The sequence below is a fragment of the Chelonoidis abingdonii genome, chromosome 26, assembly GCF_003597395.2.
Source record: "Chelonoidis abingdonii isolate Lonesome George chromosome 26, CheloAbing_2.0, whole genome shotgun sequence".
NCBI classification, from domain to species: Eukaryota; Metazoa; Chordata; order Testudines; family Testudinidae; genus Chelonoidis; species Chelonoidis abingdonii.
In genome coordinates, this window is record NC_133794.1 from 18,957,498 (window position 1) to 18,978,660 (window position 21,163).

Genomic DNA, 21,163 nt, shown 5'->3' on the forward strand with positions numbered 1-21,163 from the left:
GGGGGAGAGCTCAGGGCTCTAAGGGGGGCAGCCAAAATTTTTTTTGCTTGTGGCAGCAAAAAATCTAGAGCCGGCCGTGTCTCTTGTTGCAGGGGGCCAGATCCTTAGTTCAGCTGCTCTCGTATCTGGCCTGGCAGAAAGGAAAGGTGATCAGAGCCATGGCCTATCTAGCCTGCCAGCCCACCACGGTTGCTGACTGGGGGCTTTGCTAGGAGCACATCGCTAGCTGCCCTGAAAGCAGCCTCTGAGCCACTTCCCCAAGGGGTCTTTCCACCAGCCAATGGGTCCTGGCTCAGGGCACAGCCATCCTGTCCGAGCCCCACCACTAATCCCCGTCTCTTTCCCTCGCAGAGATCCTAAACGTTGTCTTTCGCAGTGTGAAGAAGGAAGGAGAATGGAAGGTAAGCCGGCCGGGCCTGCTGCCCTGGTGTCCCCCTGGGGATATGCTGTATCCCTATATTGTGCTCCTCCCCCTCCAGCCTCTTGGGATTCATTAGGAACCTGAGGTTTTCCAGGCTGGACCAGATCCCTGCTCTGTCCAGCCCATCATCCATCCCCAGCTAGGCTTGGGTATGTCTGCCTTCCCGCTGCGCTGGATCAGATCCAGCTTGTCCAGCCAGCCCCATATCTCCACACACACACACACCAGATTAGACCACTGGGCCCAGCGAGCCAGCCTGGGTGGGAGGAGGAAGAGGACAGCGCCAAGCATGGGGGCAGTATGCACCATTGGGCAGGCAGGTTATTGAGCCCCCAGCATGGACTGGGCTGGGGTGTGTGGATCAGTGGGCTAGGCCGGTGCGGCAGAGGGAGCACAGGGAACTAGCTTTCCCAGTGGCCGGATCTGCTGCAGCGGGATGCTGGGCTGCACAGAGCAATGGGTTCATTTGGCACTGCAGGAAGGCGGTGGAGATGTTGGGCCGATGGCCTACAGGGCTTTCCTAGGGGAACACTGAGACTCCTCTTGTTCCATTTCTTCGTGCCCTGCTCCTGGTTCTGTCCGAGGGCTGGGGAGCGGGTATGTGGTGGATCAGAGCAGGGCACTGGGAGCTAGGACTCCTGGGTTCTGTCCCTGCCTCTTGCACTCACCCTGTCACCTGGATGAAGAGGCTGATCTCCTCCAGTCTAGGAGGATGGAACCATTCCGAATGGCCGGATGTCCCAGGTTTGTCTCCGTTTCCTACATCTCGTACCAGCCACTCTGCTCGGAGCCGCTCTCCTTGTCGCTCCTCACGCAGTCCTTAGCACGGTCAGCTCAGCCAAGTGCAGGCTTGCTAACGGCCCTGCCGCTTTGCTGTGGAAGGGCTGGGCCAGGAGCCGTCAGCTCTGCCGTTAGCAGTCACTCTGCTCCCTTGGCTGTGCCACAGACGATAATGGTGGGCGGCTGGGCTCAGGTCAGTGACTAGCTCCCCTTTCGCTACCCCAGGTGCTGATCATGGACCATCCCAGCACGCGCATCCTCTCGTCGTGCTGCAAGATGTCTGACATCATGGACAAAGGCATCACGCGTGAGTGGCCCCTCCCTCCCATCTGCTCCCCCTGCCAGGGCTCCTCTCTTCCTTGGACACACCTCACAGTCAGGGAACTGACTTGTCTACATTCACGTTTGCATCTAGTTTCCCCCCTTTGCAGCCCCATAGACGCCCTCCTTGCTATTGGTACCTTCCCAGCCAGGTCCAGTTCCCTTAGCCTGGCGCTTTCAGCCCCTGGAACCTCCTCACCGCTTTTCTCAGACTCCCGTTAACTCCTCGCTGCTCCTCCCCCCCACTGCGGGCAGGGTCCTGGCTGGGGAGGGGGAATGCTGCTCCCTGCTCCAGGGTGGAGGAGCCCTGGGGTTGAGGGGCACAGAGCTGAGCCAGGACTCTAGCGGGGTGCCCCCAGCACAGTACAGAGGGATGTTCCCTCCCTGCTCCGTACTGTGGCAGCATCGCATCCCATGGCCCCACATCAAAGCAGCTGCTGCATTGTAGCCTGCAGAACCCCCCAGCCTGCTGCCAGCGAACATCCCTGTTTCCCTTGGCTTTCCCTCCCCCCATCCCTGTGGAGAGCAGCTGGGGCGGGCGGCTAGGACGCACTGACCTGTGCCCAATGTCTGCTCTGTCCTAGTTGTGGAAGATATTGATAAGTGCCGGGAGCCAATCCCCAGCCTGGAGGCCATCTACCTGCTCAGCCCTGTGGAGAAGGTAGGAGCTCGGGCCTGGGGCAGGTGGATGGGGAGCAGGGGAGACTCCGGGGCAGTTCCTCATGCTTCCTGGAGGTGGCGCTGTCCGGGGGGATGCGTAGCACGACGTCAGGATGGGAATGGGGCTAGTAGGGGCTCCCCAAGAGGCTGCTACCCCAGAGCTGGGCTTTCGTGTTCTTTGCCACGTGAAGCACAGACTGTCCCCCAGACCTCTCTGCAGTGCAGTCCCATGGGGGTTGGATGGGATGATGTAGCAGGTGGAGAGAGGCAACCTCAGCTAAGCTGACCAGATAGCAGGTGTGAAAAATCGGGACAGGTGTTGGAGGGGTAATAGGATCCTATAGAAGAAAAAAACCCAAATATTAGGACTGTCCCTATAAAATCGGGACATCTGGTCACACTAACCTCAGCTGAGACTCATAGCGAAGGAGAATTGCTGAGGCAGAGCCTCAAGTAGCAGGGGCTGTGGGGATGAGGCTTCTGCGTCTGCAGCAAGGAGGCGAGTGGAGGGAGACCAGGCGCAGGGGGCACTGGCGGAGCATGGTGAAGCCCAGAAACCACAGGTGCTGCCTGCGGATGGAGCGCTGTAGTAGAGGACTGCGAGCTGGGGCCTGGAGCTCGGGACCGGTGTAACGATGCTGGTTCTGGCGGGACCCAACTGATAGTGCCAATTCAGGACAAATTGCTTAAAACAGGGCAGTTACAGCCCAAGGCTGGGATTTTTCCACCTCTAAGGCAAAGCAAACCAGCCAGACAGCGAGGACTTTGGTCTTACCCCACTGGCTAACCACAAGTCACACACGGAATTCCCTTAGACACTCCAGTCTCCCAGTAACACCACAAGTGCCACTCGTTATGGGGACAAATGGTTATGAAAACCAATGCCCTAATAAAAGAAAAAGGGTTCTCCTGATCCCTAAGGACCAAGCCCCGGACCCAGGTCAATATATAAATCAGATCTTACCCACAAATCATGCTGTTGCCAGTCCTCTAGAATCTAAAATCTAAAGGATTTTTCATAAAAGGAAAAAGCTAGAGATGAGAGCTAGAACTGGTTAAATGGAATCAATTACATACAGTAACGGCAAAGGTCTTAGTTCAGGCTTGCAGCAGTGATAGAATAAACTGCAGGTTCAAATCAAATCTCTGGAGTACAGTACATCCACAGCTGGGATGGGTCATTCGGTCCTTTGTGTCGAGCTTCCTTGTAACAAAGTCCCTATGAAGCAGGACTGAAGACAAGATGGAGATGAGGCATCAGCCTTTTATAGGCTTTTCCAGGTGTAAGAACACCTCTTTGTTCTTACTGTGGAAAATTACAGCAAAATGGAGTCTGTAGTCACATGGGCAATTCCCTGCATACTTTGCTGAGTCTCAAAGCATATCTGCTTTCTCTCGATAGGTCATTTGTACAGCTGATGATCCTTAGTGAGCCATCAAGCAGGCTAGGCAGAGCTAACACCAACTTGTGTGAGGTGTCACCCAGAAGCATAGCAGAAGTTTGAAATACACACAGTCTAGAGCCAATATTCATAACTTCAACTACAAAAATGATACACATATACATCTAGCATAACCATAACCAGCAAACCACAAGCTTGTCTTAGACACCCTATTTGACCCCATTTATACAAGATTTGGTTCCACTACAGGACCTTGGTTGCATCCATGTTCTATATGGTCCCTGTTCAAGTCAATAATGTGACAACCGGGCAGACAGGTTCTCACCTGTCACAATGGCTGGTCACGGAGTCCGAAGAGCTTCTGAACATCCTGCCTGGCTAGCTGGTATGGCAAAGCTGCAGGTGCCCAGTGTGGTGCCCGGAGAGGGAGTGGGCCCTGATGGCGGCTGCCTGGGATTGCTGCTTGGCCAGCTGTTCCCTGGGTGCTGCTCAGAGCCCACTTAGTTCAGCAGCAAAGCCAATCCCAGGTCCCGTCTGTGGCTGAGCACGGACACTTGTGTGCCAGCGAGAGATGTGGCTGGGCCCTGAGACTGTCCCGGGCACATTGGCACATGCCCTGCTCCAGGTGGGGAGGGAGCCCAGAGCCAGAGGGGTGAAAACCAGCCCACCTCCCGATGGCATCATGCTGGGCCCTGAGTCCCCAGGGGCTGGGCTTGGGCTGGGCCCTTCGGGCAGCAGGGAGGGGCCTCGGCTGGTGCTGACAACTCCCTTCCCCCCTTTGCAGTCAGTGCAGGCTCTGATCAGTGACTTCCAGGGCTCCCCCACCAACTACAAGGCGGCTCACGTCTTCTTCATCAGCCGTGAGTATCAGGGGGCTGCGGATCCCCCAGCTGGGAGCCTGGCCAGCGGCACACTGGGGGTGGGAGGGGTCTCTCTCTGCCAGCAGGCCAGTGCCCCAGCAGGGCAGACCAAACGATTCCACCTATCCCTTCCCCCCCTTCTCCCCTATGGGCCTGCCTCCAGCCAACACGGCTCACAGCGTGCGCCCAGAAAGGCGGCCTCTGGCTACCATTCCCAGCATGCATTGCTCCGTCAGTCCCAACTGGGGTGGGGGCATGGGACACCACCAGAATACCAAGTGTGTCAGGGTCACATCTGCTTCTCCCCATTACAGTGGCAGGGGGAGCCCAAGTCCCTGTTGCTTCTTGTGCATCATCTTGAGTTGTACACTTCGGTCACTTCCCCCTGCGGGGGGCTGAGGGCAGGGTGTGAGAGGGGCTGCATAGGAGAGATTGTGCCCCCCCCTTGTTGCTGATGCTGCAGAAGGCGAGAACCTGGTGTGACTCTGGTTCATGGGGGGCTGGACTCATCGTTGACTCCTGTGTGTCCCCGCTGGCTTGCCCTGTTTCCCCACAGGTGTGCAGCACTACGCCCCTGCTGTGCCCGTCCTGGCCCTGTCTGTGGGGGCTGGCGCTGTGCTGGGGGTCCTGAGCCCTGTACCTGTCACCCCCACCCACTGCCTTTGCCTTGCAGCCTGTCCTGAGCCTCTGTTCAAGGAGCTGAAGAAGTCACGGATCTCCAAGGCCATCAAAACCCTCAAGGAGATCAACCTGGCCTTCCTGCCCTACGAGAGCCAGGTGAGGGGTGGCTGGGCTTTGGAGGAGCAGGGTGGACAGTGACGTACGACACCCCACCTTTTGTTTTCAACGTGGCTGGGGAGTGGGGGGAAACCTTTCCCTTCTAGGGCCCTAGCTTTGATGCCAGCACAGGGCAGCAGGGACTAGTCAGCTGCTGACACCCTGTGAGATGTGGAATCGCTGACTTAGATGTATGGGGGAGTAGGGCCCTGCCTCCCTGGCTTTACCAGCTCTTACCGATGGTTTATACCAGGCCTGCAAGACAGCCCGATACTCCACACACCTGCCCTTTGCCCAACCGCCCCATCCCCTCCTTGTGTCGTCAGTGGATTTCCCCCCTTACACCTCTGTGGGGAGGGCTGTGTTGTCAGTCTCAAATGCATTGATGGGGAAACTGAGGCATAGAGCAACATGAGCCTGGTCTACACACAAAAGCTTTGTTGGTATGGGTTTGTTATGGGGACATGAGAGAGAAAATCCCACCTGTAACTGATGGAACTGTGGTGGCAGAGCCCCTGAGTAGATGCCGATATGCTGGCAAAGCAGTCCTTTCACCACTGTAGCTTATTTCATCTTGGGTACCGATGCCAACTGTGCCAAGAGAAGCTTTGGCTGGTATAAGCTGAGTGTCCGTCAGGAGGATTTGCTGGCTCACCCGTCCTGTTCCAACAGCAAACCCTTCATGGGTCGATACTGTTTTATTGGTGTCCAAGCATGTTTGCCCCAATGGCTCGTTCTGTTTGGCCAGTGAAATAAGCGACAGCAGCAGGCGCGCGTTGATGCCAGGTTTGCCTGTGACTACAGGGGCTTTCACCAGACTAGAAGCGTGGCCAAGCCCTCTCCCCCAACATTGACTTCTCCAGGGCAGAGACACACCCCTGAGGGCACCTGGGAGTCTGCAGCTCAGTAAGAACCTGAAGCTGGGGAGTCTTCATCCCAGGCTGGTGCATGAATCTCTGGGCCGCTGTCCCTCTACCACAACAGGAGTGGCTCTGGCAAAGGGATCTCCCTCACTAGGGGCTTCCTATGGCTCTGCCTGGCTGGTCTGGTCCAACAGCGCATCTTAGGGGCATGGTATGGGGCACAGCTGGCCTGGCTGCCAGCAGTTGGCACCAGGGACTGATCTCTGCTCCCCTTGCCCCCCAGGTGTACTCCCTGGACAGGCCACAAACCTTCCACATCTGGTTCAGCCCCTACCGCTTCTGGGAAAAGAACAAGGAGCTGGAGATGCTGGCAGAGCAGATTGCCACGTTGTGTGAAACCCTGGAGGAGTATCCAGCCATCCGCTACTGGAAGTGAGTGTGTCCTGGGGGAGGGGTATGACAAAGTGGGAATGTTCTTAATGTTTTCTTTGAATACTGTGTGGGTGCCTGTGACACAGCAGGGAGAGGGGAGTATTGACCTGGGAAGGTTGCAAGGGAGTTTTGCTGGGACTGTCTGCATTGGGGATGGGAGACTTTCCTTGAGGCCAGATACCTGAGCATGTAACACGAGAACCAGGATGGGGGTTGGAGCCAGGTGACACCTTTACCCAGGAAATGGACAAAGGCTGGGGAAGGAGCCGGGAGGAGGCTGGGTGAGACGGCTGGAGGGAGTTTCAGTTTGGAGCTGGCTGGGAAAATGGAGGGGAGCCTAGCTGGGACTCTGGCCTCCCTGGTGCCCCCAATATGGACCTGACTGAGGGGGTCCTGTTGTCTGTACCTGAAAGACCTGTCTTGAACCGTGTTCCTGTCATCTAAACAAACCTTCTGTTTTACTGGCTGGCTGAGAGTCATGGTGAGTCACAGGAAGTCGGGGGTGCAGGGCCTTGTCTCCCCCACCCTGTGACAAGAGGTACTTAGCCATCTGCTTCAGGAAGTGAGTGTGCCCGGGGGAAGGGGTACCCAGCTATCCCCTATAGGAAGCGAGTGTGCCAGGGGAGATACCCGGCCATCCGCTACAGGAAGTGAGTGTGCCCAGAGGGAGAAAGGTACCTGGTCATCTCCTACAGGAAGTGTGTGTGCCCCTGCAGGAGGAGAGGTTTCTGACCCACAGGGTTTGTCTTTGCTGCAGGGACGGTAAAGATAACTTCCACCTGGCGCATGCTGTGCTGGCCAAACTCAAGGTGTTCAAGGTACACGAGCCCAGCATGGGAGAGGTGAGTGAGCTGTGCCGGCCATGCCCTCGCCCTGGGACAGTGCCGCGGGGGGAGCACATGAGAAGTAGAAGGAAGGAGAAGTAATTTCAAACCTGCTTGGAGATCCTGGCGGGGGGAGGGGTGGGGTGTAGACCTCCTTGGAGATCCTGAGGGGTTGGCAGAACAATAGCATTCCCTGTGGGGGGACTAATGGCCCCAGCCCTTCTCTAACACTGGCCGTGGGCAGATCTCAAAGTGCTCTACAAAGGCCAGTGTCCTTACCCCTCTGTACAGATGGGGAAACCGAGGCACCACCTGGGGAAGTGTGTGCCCAGCACAATCTCTCTATTTATAAACAGGGCAGTCCGGTCACAGAACTAAGCTTCACACACAGAGCCTCTTCCACACCTGGACATTCCTATCTGTGTGTGCTCCTACACCGATCCGCATGGTATCGGAACCTCACTAATTAATTCAGCCTCCCAGGGGAGTTAAGGTGATCTGTGTTACAGATGGGAAAGTGAGGCATGTAGGGAGTCTGTCAGAGAAGGACTAGAACCCAGCTCTCCTAAGCCTTAGCCACAAGTCAGCCCTGGCCTGTGGCCTCTCCCCAGCTTCTGCCATCCCCGTCTCACCCCCAGCAGAGGGGAGCTGCAAACCCACCCTGCCCTGGATTCTCACACAAGAAACCCAGAGGCTCCTGTCCCCCTAGGAGAAGCAAAGTGATGTAAAATCCAAGGCCTGCCCAGATCTCTCCGCCCTGTTGCTTCTGCTCTTGCTTCCAGCCTTTGCCAAGCTGCTGGGAGACTGTTCACCTGTGACCAACTGGGAATGTTTGTAATATCTTTTATGAAGCCGATGCGTGCCTCAATTTCCCCTATATGCTGCATGGCTTCTCTGGCGGGATATGGGGGGAAAGGACTCTCAGGGAAGGTAAGAATCATGGTGTGTGTGGGGGGGGGGTGTCACCTCGCTGTCTTGGTGAAATGAAGAGAATCCAACCCAGATCAGCCTGGGAGCCAGAAAGACCATGCCGGCTCCAACGGCTCCTGGCTGGACGCTCCCAGCAGGGATTTGGAGCAGGTCCCCAGCTCGAGAACGCAGAGAGGGCTGGTGGTGAAGTTTCAGGCCACCAGGGCCCATTGGATTGTGCCGTGTGAGCCAGGCCAGGACCCCTCCGCCGGAGCTGTGGGTGATGGGTCTCTCTCTCCTTTGCTCCAGGGTCCCGACAAAGCCCAGTCTCAGCTGCTGATTGTGGACCGGAGCTTCGACCTGGTGTCCCCACTGCTTCACGAGCTCACCTACCAGGCCATGGCCTACGACCTGCTCGGCATTGAGAATGACACCTACAAGTAGGGCCTGGCTGCCAGCAGGGGGCGCCCCGCACTCCTCCTCAGGCGGGCTGGGGGGGATGTGACCCAGGCACCTGCACTGCTCTGCAGCCCCCACACTTGGGGGAGGGGTGCCGCAGCCTGACCCCATCTCCCCTCCCCTGCAGGTACGAGACAACGGGGACCAGTGACTCGCGGGAGAAGGAGGCGCTGCTGGATGAAGATGATGAACTCTGGGTGCAGCTACGCCACATGCACATCGCTGACGTCTCCATGTGAGCGCGCTCAGCCTCGCCCCTGACACACCCCTCCATGCCCCACCCATCCCTCGGACATGCCCCTCTGTGCCCCACCCAGGGCCAGAACCCATCCCCTTCAGACACATCCCTCCCCTTCCCTTCCCACCCAGTGTTGGAACCCCACTCCCCCTTGGATACACTCCTCTCCCACCTAGTGCAGGGACACCCCCCGCAACACACCCCTCTCCTGCTCACTGCCAGGACTCCCCCTCCCCTTCCCACCCAGCGCTGGGGCCCGTCCCTCAGACATGCTCCTTTTTGAGTGCTGAGACCTCCTGGACCCAGCCCATCTCCCCAAAGGACCCCTGAGCGCTCCCTTCCAGAGCCACTGTCTGCATCTCCTCTCGGGGATCCCGCTGGACACTGTCTTCCCCCGATCCCAGGATCTCCCCATGCACCTCACAGCCCCTTTGAGGGAGTCCCTCTCCGACCTCCTCCTGGGCCTGCCGCTGCCCCCAGACCCACCCAGCAAGGCGCCAGGAGCCCCCAGAGGTGCACTGAACTCTCTGCCTTGGGGTAACTTGGGAAGAGCCGCCCCCCCCACTCCCCCGGCCCCATCTGAGGCTCTCGAGGCAAAAACCCTGGTGCCTGTGGGGCGGGAGGCTCTATTACCTGTAGTAAAGACAGGGCGCCCCCTACCTTCAAGGCAGTGCCTGGCTCCAGTCTGACCCCTCTCCCTGCTGCAGGAAGGTGACAGAGCTGCTGCACACCTTCTCGGAGAGCAGGAAGCTGACCACGGACAAGGTGCGGCGGGGGCTGCGGGGGAAGCGATTGGGAAGTCCAGGACAGGGGGACCCATTCCACTGCCACTGATGGGGAGGGAAGCTTCTCTGCTGCCCCAGGAGGCCTTGGTGGGGGGGGTGTCCCATTGCTCCCAGGGTTTGTCTGTAAAGGGCTAAGAAGTCTATGTGGAGCCCCCTGCCCCCCAGCCAGAGCTCTGGAACTCCCCACGGTGTGGGAGGGCAGAGGCCCATGGGGCGAGGTCAGACAGCAGGATCGGGGCCACGCAGGAACAGCTGCAGAGAGCCAACGCTGGCATCTCCCCGGCCTGCTGCTGCTTTACACTTCAGGGGCGCTCAGGTTGTGGTGCTCCTGTCTCGTTCGAGCTGGCCTGAGAAAAGCAGGTCTAACCCAAGCCGCAGCTACGTGTGGCCTGAGTGACCCGCCCTGGCTCTGGCGCACATGGCTGGGCTGTTGTGGCTGCAGGGGGCTCCACATGCTGGGAGGGGCCGGGATCTCACCACTGCCTCCCTCCAGGCCAACATTGAGGACCTGTCCCAGATGGTGAGGAACTTGCCCCAGTACCAGAAAGAGCTGAACAAGGTAACGGGGCTGAGGCTGTTAGTGGGCGGGGGACAGGGCATTCAGTGGGGTGATGGACAGGCAGGGTGCTCTGTAGGGCTGGTAAGGGACAGTAGGGACTCTCTGGGGGGCAGGGCACTCTGGGGCACTCCGCTTTACTGCCTGATGAGAGCTGCTGACCTGTCCCGTCGGGCAGAGCCATTTTCCCCCCAGGTGCTGTGTGGCACCATGGGCAGCAGCCTGCCTGTCAGTGCCGAGCTGCCCCGTTAGCCCCAGCAATGGCAGCCCTTGGGTAACGCCCGCGCCTTGCTGCTGCAGCTCTCGGGAGAGGGCCTTGGTGGGCTTCCAAACCAGCCCATTGGAGCCACTCCTGGTGCCACTGGGCCATGTGCTAACGGAAAGCTCCTGGCCACTGGCACAGGTACCCCAACACCTGTGGTCTCCAAGCCCCCAGCCTCGTGGTGGCTAACAGAGAAATCGTGGGCTGCTTTCAAAGCTGCTTCCTCCTCCTGATCCTCCCCTCCAGCTGCCCTGCTCCACCCCAGAGGTGGCTGCACATCAGTGCTGGGCAAAACAACCCCTATATACTAGTCTTATACAGTCGGTTGTGGCTGCCCCTCTGGCCAAGGGGCCTTCCTTGGGGGTTGGGGGGTGCAGGTGCTCTGGACCAGCCGGTGATGCGGTAAACTCCCCCATGCCCTGGTCTCTCCCCGCAGTACTCCACGCACCTGAACCTGGCCGAGCAGTGCATGCGGCACTTCAAAGGATCAGCGGAGAAGCTGTGTGGCGTGGAGCAGGTGGGTCTGTGGGCAGAGCCTGGCTGAGGGGCAGAGTTTGGCTCGTGACTCGGCCTGGAGAGAGGGGTCTCAGACCCACAGGCTCGCTGGAGCCAGGGCCAGCCCCCCCATGCAGCACGGGGGGTGCAGAAGGGGGACATGGTGCTCGGGTTACTCCCTGGGGGCCCGTTTCTCACCCCAGGAGGATCTGACCCCAGGGAGGAGGGGGTCCTGGCACAGGGGGTAGACGAGCTGTGAGTCGTGGGGCTGTCACGTCTCCCATCCTGCTGCGGGGGCAGGAGGAAGCGGAGTGGCCTGACCTGGGCCTTGTGTGTGCACCCCCTTCACCTCCCAGGACCTGGCCATGGGGACTGACATGTACGGGGGGACGATCAAGGACCCCATGAAGATCATCATCCCCATCCTGCTGGACCCCAGCGTGCAGGCCTATGACAAGATCCGCATCATCCTGCTCCACATCTTGAAGAACGGTAACGCCACAGGCCTGCAGGGGGCAGCACTGGGGGCCCTGCTGCTGCAGGGGGCGCCCCTGGAGGCGGTGCCCAGGCCTGTGGGGCTGGGGGGGAATATCACTGCTTAGACTGGCACACCCCCAGCCATGCAGGGCGCCTCCTGGCCAGCTGCTTCCCAGGGCTTGTGTCCAGCCTGGCTCTTCGGCCCTGTCTCCTCTCTGCCCACCTCTCGGTGCCTGCGAGCCAGCCAGTGCGGCCTTTGCTCCCTGCTGCTGCCTTCCCAGCAGTGTCTGCCCTCCACGCTCCCCCAGCCCGTTCTCTGCGGGGAGGGGAAATGGAGACACACACCCGGAGCAGCCCCCTGGCCCGTTCTCTGCAGGGAGGGGAAATGGAGACACACACCCGAAGCAGCTCCCCCGGCCCGTTCTCTGCAGGGAGGGGAAATGGAGACACACACCCGGAGCGGCCCCCCGGCCCGTTCTCTGCAGGGAGGGGAAATGGAGACACACACCCGGAGCAGCCCCCCAGCCCATTCTCTGCAGGGAGGGGGCACATCCCTCCCTTCCTGCAGGATGTTCAGACACCATGTTCTGCCTCTGAGCCCCCTGCGACCAGTTCCCTGCCCACCCCTTGTGTCCTCCCTGGACCAGCTCCCTGCTTCTTGCTGCATCCAGCCCCTTCCCCCAGCTCACCAGGGCCTGGGGAACCTCCCTGACCCTGACACTTGGCACAGTCCCTCTTCCCCCATTGGTTCCTGCCCCATGCTGGCTCAGTGGGGCAGGACCCTGCTCTGGGGCCCTTCCTGTAACCCTGCTCAGGCACTGCCCCTGCGCCCATTGCCCAGGCCAGGTGCCCTCATGTGGCTCCTCTGGCTGCCCAGTTTCCTGGCCACGGGGCGTGGGGAGTTGCCAGGCCTCCCCCTCTGCACTAAGCAGCAGTAAATAATTTGAGGGGAGTTGCCTTCCCCCCAGCTCAAGGCCTCACAGCCTTAAAGAGCCAGGCCTCGGCTCTGACACTGCACCTGGCTGGCCGCAGGAGGGGGAGCCCAGATCAGGGGGCTCCCACTGCACTGCTGGGGGGAGCTAGAGAGACCCCTGCCCCCAGCGCCCGAGAGAACCTGTGGAGGCAGGAGCAGCAAGAACCTGAATTTGATCATTAACTGTGTGGGGTCCAGTGGGCTAGAGCGGGTGGTGCTGGGAGCCAGAACTCCTGGGTTCTATCCCCAGCTCTGAGAGAAGAATGGGGTCCAGTGGTTAGAGGGGGGCTGGGAGCCAGAACTCCTGGGTTTATTCCCAGCTCTGAGGGGAGCGGGGTCTAGTGGGCTAGAGGGGCGCTGGGAGCCAGGACTCCTGAGTTTACCCCCAGTTCTGAGGGGAGCGGGGTCTAGTGGGCTAGAGGGGGGCTGGAAGCCAGGACTCCTGGGTTTACCCCCAGCTGTGAGGGGAGTGGGGTCTAGTGGGCTAGAGGGGGGCTGGGAGCCAGGACTCCTGGGTTTACCCCCAGCTCTGAGAGGGTGGGAAGAGCAGAATCTCAGGATTTGATCAAGGGACTAGGACTTCTGGGGCCACGGACTGAATGTGCCTGGGCTGTGGGTGCATCCCAAGGGTGCTAGCGCTGACCTGTCTCTCCCCATGCAGGTGTGAGCTGGGAGACCCTCCGCAAGATGATCCAGGATGCCTGCATCCAGCAGCAGAGCGACATCATCCAGAACATGGAACTCCTGGACACTTCCCTCATGCTTGGGGTAAGGGACTGGGGTCAGGGGCCGGTAGCTGTACCCATGCCAGGGGGCAGATCTGTGCTGCACAGGGGAGCCCAGGCCATCCTGGGAGTGCCCCCCTATGGCAGTGACCTACTCCCAGCACAGAAGTGGCCTCTGCCCCTGTACAGTGGGGTGACGCCCTCCCCATATGAGGGGGACCCCTGAGTTACTCCCCATCTGGGGTGACCTCTTCTGCCTCTGCAGAGGACCCTGGGGGTCAGGACCTCAGATCGCCAGGGAGCTGGAGCTGGTGACCACTGCATGGAGTGGCCATGCGGCGAATTGGGGGAAGCGGCTCTGTCCTCCCATCAGTCTCTCTCCCCTCCTCTCTCTCTCGCTCAGTGATCCATTCTGTTCTTTTCTCTGCCTCTCCCCTGCCAGCCCGGCTGAAGCAACTCAGGTAGGCCGCGCTCTCCCTGTCTGCCCCCTCTCCCATCCCACACCCCTTCCCTGCTGCCTCTCACCCCCTCTCCCTTCCTCCCCCAGAGCGGGCAGCTACAACCCAAGAGGAAGGTGCGGCTGGAGTCCACCTACCAGCTCTCCCGCTGGACCCCCAGGCTCAAGGACGTCATGGAGGTACCGGGCCATCTGCTTCCTGGCCTTGGGGGTGGGGGTCACACCTGGCAGGCTGGGCCGAAAGGGGAGGCGTTGGTTTGGGGTCAGCCATGTGTAGAGCCCTGCATATCCGCGCACCATTTCTGCAGATAGTGAATCGGCTGCAGATACAACCAAGTCAGTCTCTACTCCCCAGCAGCGCCTGGTCCACAGCATCTGGCTCATGCAGTCCGGGGGGCGCAGTGCGCTCGGGGCCGCCAGCCAGCAGCCAGTGGCCATCCGGCACCCATTTGCCTCACTGCGCTGCTTCCTGTCCTGAAGGTTGAGCTGCCCCAGCGTCCCCACCAGCTCCTGGGCAGGAGGATTTGGGATTCGAGTGAGCGGGGCCCCGGTGCCAAGGGTGACCAGATGTCCCGACTTTATAGGGACAGTCCCGATATTCAGGACTTTTTCTTATATGGGAACCTATTACTCCCCACACTCTGTCCCAATTTTTCATACTTGCTGTCTGGTCACCATACCAGCGCCTCACCCCTCCACCCGGCTGTGATGCAATATGCTCTGCTGCTGTTGTGTACCATCGCTCGTGATCTCCCAGGAACGTCAATTGATGAGACACCCCTTCTCCCCCTCCACGCTGCCCCCTTGCTTAGTATGGGAAACCTATTACTCCCACATGCTTTCTCCGTGATCTTACCATCGCTTGCTGATTCTGAGTCACCAGGAATGTCAATTGATGAGACACCCCGACGGGTGATCACCCTGGCTGCCCCCAGGGAGGCCACAGCCCCGTTGGGAAGTGCCCCCACCCCCTCCCTTTCTCGAGAGCCCATCCCTGCACTGCCCCTTCTTGAGACCCCGCCCCCAAATTGCACCTTCTCCTCAAGACCCCGCCCCCACATTGCACCTTCTTGAGACCCACCCCCACGCTACCCCTTCTCCTCAAGACCCTGTCCCCTCCACGCTGCCCCTTAACCCCAGTCCCCACCCTCACGCTGCCTCTTCCCTGCAAGACCCCTCCCCCCCCACTAGCCCTTGTGAGCCCTTCCTGCTGCTGGTGAGGATGTGGATACAGGTAAAAGACGGCTAGTGCAGTGGTCTCCAAAGTGGGGAGCTCAAGAGGATCCTTGGGGGTGCGTGGCAGGAGGAGCGCTTGGGTGGGAGTCCGCACGGCTTTTTTTTTTTTTTGCTTTGGCGAAAATGGATGGAGCCGGCACGGCAGGGGGTGCGTGCTCAAAAATTGTTTACTGATGTAGGGGTGTGCGATCAAAAAAGTTTGGAGACCACTGGGTTAGTGGCTCGCGGGCTGATGCACGTCCACATTTTTGTATCTGCGCAAGGCTCTAGCCATGTGAGGGGTCATCAGAGAGCCCTCTCCTGCTGCCATCCTTAGGGGTCTTAAATCACAGACATGAGTGCCAGGGAGTTGTCTTACCCGGTGCTGAGATGCTGCCACCTCTGGAGTGGGGCATGGGCAGTTCATATAGGGGTTCCTCACCAGGACTGAATTCTTCCTGAGGAGTGGCAGGCAGCTGTTAACAGCCGCACAGCAGCACTGCCTGAGTCTAGGGCAGGAGGTGATCAGTGTGTGGGGCTGGAAGTGCAGGGGTCCAGGCAGCACCCTGTCGTGACTGGCACTGGAATCTGAATAACCGGCAGGGTCCTTGGCCTAACCTCCAGTGAGGAGCAGCTGTTTGTCGTTCATCTGAAGGACAAACTCCTGCAGCACAGTACTGGTCACTGACTGACCGGGGAGAGCGCCCCCTGCTGAGCCCTCTGCCTGCTCCCTGCAGTACAGCGCCCCCTAGTGCCGCACTGGGGTCACAGAGCACCCTCTGCTGGCTCACTAGCACCCCCCAGCACCCAGTGGCTTTTCCTTAGAGGTCTTCTATCCAAGGACTGCCTGGGCCCAAACCTGCTTAGCTTCTGAGAGGTGACACGGTCGCTCCTTCCCCCAATGCTTGCTGGGGCCTGAGCCCCTCATCGCCCTGCCCCATGGGACACTCCTCAAGGGGGTGGGGGACACACTTAGTTGCCTTCAGCATACTGGCTTGGGGATCCTCCAGGCCAAGGATTAACCCCCTGGCCCGAGCTCCTGTCCCTGGTAGATCACAGGTGGGAGGCTCCGAGGCCCCTGCTCCAGCACTGTGATGGTTCGTCCTGTGGGATTTTGGGGCAGGCAGTTGTGGTAGCCTCAATCCTGTACCTAATCCAATTAGGGGCACCCCCCACCCCGCGCCAGCCGCAGCTCGTCAGGCCTTAAGCTTCCCTATACAAGTCAACGCAGCGGATTTATGTAAAAGCCCCTATTATGTGGCATTCGGCTGTATCATAGCCTGGGTCCCCTGCTTGGCTGGGACACACCTCGTGGGGCAAGAAGCAGGGCCTGGCTCTGCCCGCAGGCCCTGGATCCAGCTGCAGGAGGTCTCTGCCCTTCCCATAACGGTGAAGGGGTGGGGAGTTCACAGCAGGGCACTGAGCAGCTGAGGGGGGTGTGGGGAGATGGGGGGGCATCACTGGAGGTGTCTGTGTGCTCTTTGCTGGCTCCCCATGCGCCACCCTAGAAAGGGGGCCCCAGGCTGCTCCCCCCAGGGACTGTCAATCATTTAGCCCCGGCCCCCCAATGGGGCCTGGCTTGGCCACCAGGTCCAAGGTTCTTGCTGCTTGGCCCCTGCTGACCTGTCCTCCCCCCTGCCCTCCCCCCCAGGACATCATTGAGGACAGACTGGACAGGGAGCTGTGGCCCTTCGTCTCAGACCCGGTCCCTTCCACCAGCTCCCAGGCTGCTGTCAGGTAAGGCTGAGCCTGGCTGGGCTGTGGGGGGCAGAGTCCTGACATCCTCCCCCCACCACTCAGGGTGTAGGAGCCTCTGTGCCTGGGAATGCATGGCCAGGACCCTGCCCTCTACAGGGGATGGGGTGCCCAAGAGCCTGGAGCCCTGGACCCCTCTCACCATGTCTCCCGCCCCCCCAGCAGTCCCTCAACACACCAGGGCCCAGGGACTGGCTGAGCTTTAGACAGCACCCCCAGCCCAGGGCAGGTGCCACCCTCCCCTACTCCCTCTTGCCTGCTTTGGGTCTCCTGTACCACTGCCTTGGGCAGGGCCTGTCCTTCCATCTGACATCCCTCAGCGAGCTCCTGGTACCACGCTGCCCCTCTCTCCCCCAGTGCCTGCTTCGGGCAGTGCCCACCCCTCTGCCTGGCATTCCCTCAGCGAGCCCCTGGTATCCACACTGCCCCTCTCTCCCCCCAGCACCTACTTCGGGCATTGGCATAAGAACAAGCCAGCGGCTGAGAACCCGATGGGCCTGCGCCTCCTCATCTACGTGCTGGGTGGGGTGTCCATGTCTGAGATGCGCTGCGCCTACGAAGTGACCCAGGCCAGCGAGGGCAAGTGGGAGGTGGTGATCGGTGAGTGGGGCGAGTCCTGTGGGGAGGGCGGCTGGAATGCCCAGGTCGGGGACAGTCGGGACCCTCTGGGAGGGGAAGACCCTAGAACTGCCGGCCCAGCACCCACAGGGCACCCATGCCACCCTCTGTCCTCCCGCACCTGGGGGGCCTGGGAACAGATGCGCTTGCCCCACCTGCCCGCAGCCCCACATGGCCTGTATCTAGCCACCAGATCTCCTGGCCTCTGGCTCCCCAGGACTATCCTTGCCCAGGGACCATGTGTGGGGGCCCAGTAAGACACCCCAGTAACACCCATAGGGATATGGCTCACCCCCTGCACACACCCCTCGGAGACCCAAGGGTGAGGAACGCTGTCAGCGCGTGGATTGTTCCCTGGCTGTGCAGGGTACAGGGGCACGAGGGGTGCAGTGCCAGGCCACGGTGGGTAGGAGGGGCTGTCTCCTCCCCCCCTGCACTAGAACAGGGTCCAACTGCAAGGGTGGGGGAGATGGTGATGCCAACCTCATGCCTTCCCCACTGTGCCCACCGCTGCCAACCACCTCTCCCCCCCCAGGTTCCAGTCACATCCTGACCCCCAAGCGCTTCCTGGATGACGTCCAAACCCTCAACCCGCTGGTCCCCAAGGAGGCCTAGAAGCAGTCCCCTCCCCCCAGAGACTCTGCCCTCCACAGCTCGCTGCCCCCAGCTCCACCTGCTTTTCTCAACAAGGCACCTTCCCCCCCTATTCCTGGCTGCAGTGTCGGTTTTTGGGGGAGGGACGGGACAGGGGCTGGGACCCCCAGGCTGCTTGGCTGTTAGGGCAGGGGGCAGGCCAGGCCATTTGGATAATTGCTGTGCAGCTGCCAGGTGGGTGGGCGGCGGCTGGGGACACAGAATTAAAACGCTCCAGCAGAGACATCCGCCCAACTGGCTGGTTTATGGGAGTGGGGAATGGGACACGGCCCCAATCTGACCCAGGGCAGGGCAGGGCCACCAGTCTAGATGGAAGTGGGGGGGGAGGTGGGCAGAGCCTGCCCACAGGATGAGAGGAAGGGGGACACCAACACATAGAAGTCCGACTTGGAGATCTTGAGGAAGGTGCAGTCACGGTTGGCCTTGATGGTGAAGGTGAGAGGCTCCCCGGTCAGCACAGCCAGCTGGCCTACCACCTCGCCAGGCTGCGTCAGGAAGAGGCCCACATCCTCCGCCTTGTCGGTCATGCGCTGGTCGGTGTAGGCAGCTCCACAGCACAAAGTACAGGCTGACGTCCTGTTGGGGAGTGGGGCGGAGGATAGAGAGGAACGTCAGCCCCAGCACCAGGGTGAGAGGCAGGCCTGCCCCCAAGGTGCGCACCCACAGATAGGCTGCCAGGAGACCTGGGGGACAGCCTACAGCTCCGGCTGAGCCTGAGCTCTCTGGAGCACCCCACTAACCTCAGCAGAGCCACAGCCCAGCTCCATGGCAACCAACCCCTTCCCCATTCCAGCTGTGCAGGGGTTTAATGTTTCCTAGGTCTGAGTCCCAGCCCCCGGGGGGGAAAAGAAAAGGCGGGGCTGCCACCCACCTGCCCAATAGGCCTGCAGCCCTGGGGGCAGGGCACGCACAGGGAATGTAACGGGCTAACAAGGCGCAGAGGGAAGGGATGGAGTGCTCGGGGCAGAGCACTTGGGGGCAGCAGCCTCTGGATCCATTTGGTAGGAGCCACAGGGAAGGCTCTCACGCCGCATGGGGAGAGGACAAAGGGGGACTGGAGGAATGGGAATCCAGTCCACCACAGTCATAGGCGCTGACTCTGGGTGCTCTGGGGCTGGAGCACCCACAGGGAAAAATTAGTGGGTGCTCTGCACCCTCCAGCAGCCAAGCTTCCCCCCCGACCTACCTCACCTCCACCTCTGCCTCTTTCCTGAGCATGCTGCATCCTCGCTCCTCTGCCTGCCTCCCAGCGCTTGCCAGTGTAACAAGCTCCAGGAGGGAGGGGGAGGAGTGGGAACGCAGGGCGCTCAAGGGAGGAGGCGGAGGTTGGCAGGGGATTTGGGGAAGGGGTTGGAATAGGGGCAGGGAGGGGACAGAGTTAAGGTGGGGACTTTGGGGAAGGGGTTTGAATGGGGGCAGGGCATGGGTGGGAGGGGGTAGGGCAGGAGTGGAGTCAGGGCAGGGCGGGGTGCAGAGGGGGGCAGCACCCACCGGTGCCAGCAGAAGTCAGCACCTATGGCCACAGTGCCATTGACCTCCGCAAGGAGGGACTCAGCGTGAGAGGCTGAGGAAGCAGCAAGGCCCTGTGATGCTGGCAGACCAGGAGCCAGTTCATGCCAAGGCCCCCAGGCCTCACTGAACACTGACAAATGCAGAGTCGGGAACCAGGCTGGCTCGCCACTGTGTTCCCACTGTTAGAACAGATGTGAAGTTGATGCAAATGTGTTTGGTGTTTAGAAATGCTGAAATGCTTGTCGGATGCTGATCTCACTTGTCACATCACCGGAGCCCCGTAGTGTACTTACATCAAGCATTTGCATTGTAAAACGTTATAGAGTCCCCAGGCGATGCTCTGGAACTGCTCCTCACAAAACCAGTCAGGACTTTGGGGAGTCTCCTCTCCCTTGGAGCAGACTGTCTCCAGGGCAAGAAGCTCACACGGCTTCACATTCCTGGGTCTCTCCTTGGAGCATTCAGCATCCTCTCCCCCTCCGTGCACTTCCCACAGCGAGTCCCCCCAGGTGGGGTCCTGGGGAAACCACAGGGTCCTGCACCCCAACTTCGCTTTGCAGTCAGACGTGACTCTTAGCCAGCCAGTAAAACAGGTTTATTTAGATGACAGGAACACAGTCCAAAACAAGTCTTGCCGGTATAGACAACAGGACCCCCTTTAGTTAGGTCCATCTGGGGCCCCCAGGGAGGCCACAGCCCCGTTGGGAAGCCCAAGCCCCGTCGGGGCGCCCCTCTCCATTTCCCAGCCAGCTTCAAACTGAAACTCCCTCCAGCCTCTCACTCAGCTTCCCCCCAGCTCCTCCTCCAGCCTTTGTCCAGTTTTCCCAGGCAGAGGTGTCACCTGGCCTCCAACTCCCCTCCTGGTTCTCAGGTTACATGTTCAGGTATGCTCCCTTCCCCAAGGCACCACGTCCCAGCCCAACTCCCCTGAAACCTTCCCAGGTTAGTACTCCCCACTCAGCATTCACATAACACAGCAAGAACATTCCCACTTCATCACATCTCTCCCCCCTTTGAAACCAAATTGAGCAGGGTCACTTCAGCCAGTGATCTGGGGAAGTTCGAACCTACCTACATTCCCATGGTTGCCCCAGCATCCCTCCCGCTTCCTGGGGGAGAATTACACCAGGCCCTTCCAGTTTCACACCTCCCTTTGAGTTGGGTGTGCTCGAGGGCACTCGTAGTCTGCAGGTGAGAAGGCTTATGCAGCCTGTGTCCTTCCCCCACCCCAGTACTCCTGGGGTTCAAACTGGGATGGGGTCTTTTCCCAGTGGTCCAGTCTGGAGGGCTGAGATTCAGGTTCTCTTGGTTAAGAGCCCTCCTTTTGACCTTGACCACTCTCTGGAAAGGTTTCTCTGTGCTGGGCAAGGGTCCTAAAGCCATTTTCCCCTTGTCCCAGGCCTTCCTCACCCTCTGGGAGGGGTCACAGGATCGGCAGTACTGTCAGACATTAGTAAAGACCCCAGGCCTGTAAAAGTTCCGTAGGAGCCTCTGCTGGGTACGCCAGACTCCCTGGTGCCCTGAGAGGGGAATGTCATGGGTCCTGCACAGCAGCTGGCAGCGATACTTCCGGGGTACCACCAGCTGCCTCCTGACTCCCCATCACTCCATTTCCCCTGGGGAAGCCCGTTCTCGGTACAGGAACCCCTTCTCCCACAGGAACCTCTCCTTGCAACCTCTCCTCATGGACTGTATTGCACTGAGCTAGGCCAAGTATCTTGACTTCTGCAAG

At 60.0% G+C, this 21,163-nt stretch overlaps 1 protein-coding gene across 2 annotated transcripts; it reads left to right on the top strand.

Moving 5' to 3' along the window:
* The first annotated feature begins 73 nt into the window (after positions 1-73).
* Positions 74-17,971, top strand: STXBP2 (syntaxin binding protein 2). 2 transcript variants are annotated; one of them, XM_075061150.1, is made up of 18 exons: positions 74-401; positions 1,427-1,508; positions 2,107-2,183; positions 4,370-4,445; positions 5,119-5,222; positions 6,369-6,517; positions 7,275-7,359; positions 8,560-8,690; positions 8,837-8,944; positions 9,655-9,712; positions 10,226-10,291; positions 10,987-11,067; positions 11,402-11,537; positions 13,157-13,263; positions 13,768-13,857; positions 16,544-16,629; positions 17,090-17,247; positions 17,801-17,971. In XM_075061150.1, the coding sequence occupies exons 2-18, from the start codon at positions 1,436-1,438 to the stop codon at positions 17,878-17,880; spliced, it is 1,665 nt and encodes a 554-aa protein (XP_074917251.1). In that variant the 5' UTR covers positions 74-401; positions 1,427-1,435; the 3' UTR covers positions 17,881-17,971. The 2 variants fall into 2 exon arrangements, with proteins under 2 accessions (XP_074917251.1, XP_032643544.1); XM_032787653.2 differs by lacking the exons at positions 74-401; positions 2,107-2,183; positions 4,370-4,445 and having other exon boundaries at positions 1,132-1,508.
* Positions 17,972-21,163: the final 3,192 nt, after the last annotated feature.

Bases quoted from the DNA above. Each gene is read 5' to 3' on its own strand.
- STXBP2 (XM_075061150.1), top strand. From the start codon at position 1,436: ATGGACCATCCCAGCACGCGCATCCTCTCGTCGTGCTGCAAGATGTCT. The intron at 1,509-2,106 runs GTGAGTGGCCCC...GCTCTGTCCTAG, and splicing joins CATGGACAAAGGCATCACGC to TTGTGGAAGATATTGATAAG. The intron at 9,713-10,225 runs GTGCGGCGGGGG...GCCTCCCTCCAG, and splicing joins GGAAGCTGACCACGGACAAG to GCCAACATTGAGGACCTGTC.